At 43.2% G+C, this 7,500-nt stretch overlaps 1 protein-coding gene across 2 annotated transcripts in view; it reads right to left on the minus strand.

Moving 5' to 3' along the window:
- Nucleotides 1–7,500, minus strand: part of LOC143275932 (uncharacterized) — a 95,894-nt gene that overhangs the window by 4,846 nt on the left and 83,548 nt on the right. Inside the window, exons 18-20 of one of the 2 annotated variants that reach the window (XM_076580278.1) lie at nt 6,204–6,355; nt 3,403–3,641; nt 567–954 (exon numbers count right to left, since the gene is read on the minus strand). In XM_076580278.1, coding sequence (XP_076436393.1) covers nt 782–954; nt 3,403–3,641; nt 6,204–6,355 — 564 coding nt within the window. In that variant the 3' untranslated portion in view covers nt 567–781. Of the gene's footprint in view, nt 1–566; nt 955–3,402; nt 3,642–6,203; nt 6,356–7,500 lie in introns of those variants that run through there. The other variant, XM_076580280.1, reaches the window with a different exon arrangement.

Here is a 7,500-nt window from a genome sequence, read left to right on the forward strand (position 1 = left end):
AGAAAACCCAGTGTTTTTCAACTTTAAAAGATAATTTAAAGACACATCCTATTCTACCTCACCTGGCATTGTGCATGCAAATGAGTGTCTGTTTGTATGTTTGTGATGTGTTGTGGGAAGGGTGTGACTGCTTTCAAATTTTGCATTCTAAAAAAAAAGTGGATTTCTATTGTATTGCGGGGTGCGTGACCCGTGCTGAAAATGAACTGACTGTAATGGGCTATGCATGTCAGTCTTTTTTTTTTTTTTTCAATTTAATGTTTTAATGCATGTTTTGAACGTCAGTACTTATATTGTACAGCGCAATGGAGCATGTTTTATACGAATAGGCGCTTTATATATATATATATATATATATATATATATATATATATATATATTATCATTAGTAGTAGCAGTAGTAGTAGTAGTAGTAGCAGTAGTAGTAGTAGTAACAGAAGTAATAGTGTATCTCTATATACAACAAACAAACAAACGAAAGCACAAACACGCCTATTAAACATTCCAAAATTCAACACCAGCAAAAGCATGTGATGAAATTCATTATTTATTTTTGTTTTGTTCTTTTCATTTCATACTTTACAAAAACATTTTCACAGTAGCAATGCCAGTCATGATCATTGTATTTCTCGAATTCCTGAAAATATTTGAAAGGTCTCAAGCACATCAAATAAAGACCAAGTACCTCGTGTAAAGGAAACATTTTCATGATTACATGACAGGATAAAAACAGAAAGTCTTATCAATATTTATCATACCACTTTCCCAAATCATTCAGTAATCACAGCGTGTCAGTCCCACAGAATCCAGTCCCAACCATGATCGTCGTCATCGTCATCAGCAGTACCATCACTGACGTCATCGTGGAGGGATGACGGCTGGTGACGCCACCTCCAGGACCGACTGACGTCACCGAGACAGTGGTGATTTGGCCATCAGTGGAAGAGGGAGCACCTGCAAGAATCGAGTTCAGGTCTACTTTACTTATTTATCTATTTATCTGTTCATTCATTTCTTTGGTCATCTATTCATCAGTTCACGCGTACATGCTGCAGCCGAACTTACACACACGAGCGCGTGCGCACAGCACCACATACACATCAACAGTGGAGAGATGGCCTAGAGGTAACGCGTCCGCCTAGGTAGCGAGAGAATCTGAGCGCGCTGGTTCGAATCATGGCTCAGCCGCCGATATTTTCTCCACCTCCACTAGACTTTGAGTGGTGGTCTGGACGCTAGTCATTCGGATGAGACGATAAACCGAGTTCCCGTGTGCAGCATGCACTTGTAAAAGAACCCACGGCAACAAAAGGTGTGTGTGTGTGTGTGTGTGTGTGTGTGTGTGTGTGTGTGTGTGTGTGTGTGTGTGTTGTGTGTGTGTGTGTGTGTGTGTGTGTGTGTGTGTGTGTGTGTGTGTGTGTGTGTGTGCTGTGTGTGTTTTCTGTGTGTATGCGTGTATGTGTGTGTGTGTGTGTGTGTGTGTGGTGTGGTGTTGTGTGGTGTTGTGTTGTGTTGTGTTGTGTGTGTGTGTTGTGTGTGTGTGTGTGTGTGTGTGTGTGTGTGTGTGTGTGTGTGTGTGTGTGTGTGTGTGTGTGTTCTGTGTGTATGCGTGTGTGTGTGTGTGTTTTCTGTGTGTATGCGTGTGTGTGTGTGTGTGTGTGTGTGTGTGTGTGTGTGTGTGTGGCGTGGAGGGGGGATTGTTCACAGTGATTTTCGTGCGCGTCTTATATAAGAAATCAAAATCCACCTGTCTGCCGAGTATAAATGACCGTGTAAATGCAGGAAGTGGGTCAATATTGGTACCATTTTCCCTTCTTCGGTTCCAATGAATCACTTTTGGTGATACAATTGCTTGGAACTGTGTCACATCCACGTATTTTATCATGCGGTCATTTCTTTTACGTCAAGGGAAAGACAGACGTATGCTGTTTTATGAATGACGTAAAAAATGGATTTGTGTCGTAATGGACTGTCACGTGATCAAATACTTCCGGTGTATTGAAAAAGCTCAAATGCCAACAACCTGGTTAATGTATGAAAGATACTCTTTATGGAATGGAAGTAACTGCTGATTTAATTAAGGATTGTATGACCATGTATTTTCTTGTGGGTAATCCTGCAGTTTAGAATACTAAACTCAGGGGGCCGTTCAAATGGAAAAATAGAGGTTGTTTTAGACTGACCTTGATGCGCTGAGTCGAATGCAACCCTCAGCTAAGCTCTACGGCCACTCCTTGTCAATGAAACAGAGACATAATAAATAGTAAACTCAGTCGGTCACTTCCCGAGCAACTATCGGCGAGCCATTTTGATTGCTGGTGACGTGGTGTTTACGTTCACCCACGTGATCAGCAGTCAAAATGGCGTGCAGGTCGAGAAGGAGTACTACTTACCGTGCATTTGATCCAGTTTCGTGGCAAAAGGAGTGGTCTTAGAGCTTAGCTGAGGGTTGCATTCGACTCAGCGCATCGAAGTCAGTCTAAAACACCTTCTACTTTTTCATTTTAACGGCCCCTGAGTTTAGTATTCTAAACTGCAGGATTACCTTTCTTGTGTATGTAATATTCCATTTCATTAGTCGGACTGGTATTGTTCAAAGACCCAGTTGACAAAACGACAACGTGAAACCGTACAGCAGACTGTGGTGATCCCCACACTTGAGCATCGTGGGATTTTTAGTCAGTGACAGGTTTGTAGTGCTCAAGCACATTTTAGCAGGTCATTATTGGCAGTAGAAGGGTTGAAGAATGTAACGTTACGCTTTACAAACCTTTTTTTTTTTTTTTTTTTGTTTTTTTTGTTTTGTTTTTTTAGTCAAATAGTTCGCTCCGCTGAAAACAACAGACCAAATTTTGTTTGCAAATAACAAACTTTCGCAACATTAAAAAAAAAGAAAGAAAAAAAAAAGTGTATATTATAACTACGCCTTGGTATAGACAAAGGGTAATTAGTTTTGGGCAAACAGGTATTTTTTTTTTTGACGGAAAGTTGAGCAAACTTTGAGGGAAGCACAGTTTCAGTTTCAGTAGCTCAAGGAGGCGTCACTGCGTTCGGACAAATCCATATACGCTACACCACATCTGCCAAGCAGATGCCTGACCAGCAGCATAACCCAACGCGCTTAGTCAGGCCTTGAGGAAAAAAAAAAGGTGAATAAATAATAGATAACCTTACACAAATAAATAGATAAATAAATAAATAATAACTATAATGTAAAAAAGAAAAAAGAAAAAAAAGGATAACAATGATGATAAATAAGCAAATAGATGTAAAACATGAAGACACACATTCACACATACACCCACACATGCATAACAGATATGCACCGAACATGCAGTTTCACAGATATGAAAGCACAGTCAAATACATATAAACACAAAGACACCCGAAAGCAAAGGTCACCTGAAGTCGTGGCAGGTATCCGGCCAGTGATCCGAACTGTCCCCTGGCCGGCAGAATCCATCACCACGGTGACGTTGCGCAGAACCCCGTCCTTCAGGTAGGTCAAGGTCACCGTCTCTCCAACTTGTCCGCGGAGGGTGAGGGTGAGGGAGAGGGGGGTCTTCCGGATCTGGTGGACCCTCTGAGGAGACACGGGAACCCACTTCTCCAGTTCCCCTAGAAGGATCACCTCCTGCTCACTGACACACACACACACACACACACACACACACACACACACACACACACACACACACAGAAGTCTGGGTAGTTAACCCTTTCACCGCCAGTCAATTCAAAGTACAAAATTCCAGTTGTGGAAAAACACAGAAAAGACAGTGGCTAAGAATAGCTGGGGATTCCCCCTGTGATGTATAGAAAATATGGCCTATCCTACCACCGAACATTAAGAGCAGTAGGTTCATGAATGGTCACCTTTCATTGAATGGGTCCTCTACCACGCCTGTGCATAAATGCGAGCTTGGCGGTGAAAGGGTTAATTGTTTAGGCCATTTGTCCTCCAGGGTAAGGGGGGAAGGGACTTCTGTGTTAACATCCATTTTAAAGAACAGTGCCAATAAATATATGAAAGGGAGACAAGTGGGAGGAAATAAGAGAACGAAAGCAAGAAACAAAGAGAGAGAGACAGACAGACAGACAGAGATAGATACATAGATAGATAGATAGATAGAGAGAGAGAGAGAGAGAGAGAGAGAGAGAGAGAGAGAGAGAGAGGAATACGAATGCAAATACGAATACAGAGACAGATATCTATTCAAATGACTAAGTGTTGTCAATGACGAAGGGAAGAGAAAACATAGATGGTACTGTAAATGACTAAGGGAAGATAACTCATAGTGCTGTCAATGACTAAGGAAAGACAACTCATGGCGCTGTCAATTACTAAGGAAAGATAACTCATGGCGCTGTCAATGACTAAGGGAAGACAACTCATAGTGCTGTCAATGACTAAGGAAAGACAACTCATGGCGCTGTCAATGACTAAGGGAAGACAACTCATAGTGCTGTCAATGACTAAGGAAAGACAACTCATGGCGCTGTCAATGACTAAGGGAAGACAACTCATAGTGCTGTCAATGACTAAGGGAAGACAACCCATGGTGCTGTCAATGACTAAGGAAAGATAACTCATGGCGCTGTCAATGACTATGGGAAGACAACTCATAGTGCTGTCAATGACTAAGGAAAGATAACTCATGGCGCTGTCAATGACTATGGGAAGACAACTCATAGTGCTGTCAATGACTAAGGAAAGACAACTCATGGCGCTGTCAATGACTATGGGAAGACAACTCATAGTGCTGTCAATGACTAAGGGAAGACAACTCATAGTGCTGTCAGTGATTTTGGGAAGATAACTCATGGCGCTGTCAGTGATTTAGGGAAGATAACTCAAGGCGCTATCAATGACTAAGGGAAGACAACTCATGGCGCTGTCAATGACTAAGGGAAGACAATTCATGGTGCTGTAAATGACTAAGGGAAGATAACTCATGGTGCTGTCAATGACTAAGGGAAGACAACTCATGGTGCTGTCAATTACTAAGGAGAGATAACTCATGGCGCTGTCAATGACTAAGGGAAGATAACTCATGGCGCTGTCAATGACTAAGGAAAGATAACTCATTGTGCTGTCAATGACTAAGGGAAGACAACTCATGGTGCTGTCAGTGATTTAGGGAAGATAACTCATGGCGCTGTCAATGACAGAGGGAAGACAACTCATGGCGCTGTCAGTGACTAAGGGAAGAGAACTCATGGTGATGTTAATGACTAAGGGAAGATAACTCACTGCGCTGTCAATGACTAAGGGAAGATAACTCATGGCGCTGTTAATGACTAAGGGAAGATAACTCATGGTGATGTTAATGACTAAGGGAAGAGAACTCATGGCGCTGTCAATGACTAAGGGAAGATAACTCATGGTGATGTTAATGACTAAGGGAAGAGAACTCACTGCGCTGTCAATGACTAAGGGAAGATAACTCATAGTGATGCTAACGACAAAAGGATGCCTTCTTGTTTCTCTGTAAATCATGTAGTTCGGTGCTTCATCACTGACACTTGGAAGTCTTTTGTGTGTCAAGAGATGTGCTGACTCCATTGCTGTAATACTAGAGGTGCCCAAGAGGCACATGGTAGCATTGGTTTGATCTGAGAGTCAAGATTAATCTAAGAAAGCAGACTTGTTTAAAAACTTCCCAATGCCCACGTAGGCTCCATTAAAACTGACATTTTTCCTTTAGTTTTTGAAGATGACACTACTACTACCACTACCACCACCACCACCACTACCACCACTACTACTACTACTACTACTATTTCTTCTGCTTCTGCTGCTGCTGCTAAGCCAGATTACTACCACTCCTGTCGCTGCTGTTGATCTACTACTACTATTACTACTACTGCTGCTGCTGCTGCTACTACTACTACTATTGCTGCTGCTGCTGCTACTTTTGCTGCTATACCAGATTACTAGTACTGCTGCCGCTGCTGGTCTGATGCAACTACGACTACTACTACTACTATTACTACTTTTGCTGCCATACTATATCACTACTACTGCTGCCGCTGCTATTGCTCCTCTACTACTACTACTACTACTACAGCTACAACAACCACAACAACAACAACAGCAACAACAACAACAACTACTACTACTATTACTACTACTACTACCCATTACCACAAACACCACCGCCGCCGCCACAAACTAGTCCTGCTGCAGCCACAACCCTTACCCGAGGACTAAAACGGGGGCAGTGTAGAAGAGGCAGAAGAAGGGCGGAAGTGACGTGTTGCACGTGGCGGGCCCGATGTCCAATGGGTGAGCGTCACTGAAGTTGTACAGCTGGTGAGGAGAGTTCCGTACAAACAGTCGTCCGTCTGGATTCTACACGGAGTAGGAGGAACAAAATTCATATTTTACAGAAATTAGAGGGCACAGAAGGACTGAACAAAGGGAGTTGATAACAGAGAAATGGCAATGACGACGAAAAACGAAGCTGTATTTATTTATTTATTTTCAATTTCTTTCATTCGTTTATTCATTCATTCATTCACTCTTTTCTTTCTTTACTTATCTATTATTTATTTATCTATATATCATAATTTTATTTTCAAGGTGGAGTGTTGGCCTAGAGGTAACGCGTCCGCCTAGGAAGCAAGAGAATCTGAGCGCGCTGGTTCGAATCACGACTCAGCCGCCGATATTTTTTCCCCCTCCACTAGACCTTGAGTGGTGGTCTGGGCGCTAGTCATTCGGATGAGACGACAAACCGAGGTCCCGTATGCAGCATGCACTTAGCGTACATAAAAGAACCCACGGCAACAAAAGGGTTGTTCCTGGCAAAATAAATTCTGTAGAAAAATCCACTTCGATAGGAAAAACAAATAAAACTGCATGCAGGAAAAAATACAAAAACAACCCCCGCCCCCAAAAAACAATGGGTAGCGCTGTAGTGTAGCGACGCTCTCTCCCTGGGGAGAGCAGCCCGAGTTTGACACACACACAAATCTGTTGTGATAAAAAGAAATACAAATACGAATAATAGGTTATTCCCATTCAGCGCACCGACGCTTCGAACAATACATGTCGTTGTGGTGATATTGCTGTTAGAGACACAGAGAGAGAGAGAGAGAGAGAGAGAGAGAGAGAGAGAGAGAGAGAGAGAGAGGCAGGCAGACGGACAGACAGACAGACAGACAGAAGTGGATAGAGCGAGAAAGAAGAGGAGGTGGGAGGTGGGGAGTCGGGGAGGGGGGCCAGGGGGAGATGGGGGGGGGGGGTGCGGTGCGGGTGGGGGGGGGGGGGGGTAGTGAAAGGTGAAAAGGGAAACACACAGACTGAGACAGAGAAAAAGACACACACACACACACACACACACACACACACACACACACACACACACACACACACACACACACACACACACACACACACACACACACACACACACACAGAGTGAAACAGAGAGAGACAGACAGACAGGGAGAAAGACAGCGGGAGAAACACACACACACACACACACACACACA

Source organism: Babylonia areolata, chromosome 31 (genome assembly GCF_041734735.1).
Source record: "Babylonia areolata isolate BAREFJ2019XMU chromosome 31, ASM4173473v1, whole genome shotgun sequence".
Classification (NCBI taxonomy): Eukaryota; Metazoa; Mollusca; class Gastropoda; order Neogastropoda; family Buccinidae; genus Babylonia; species Babylonia areolata.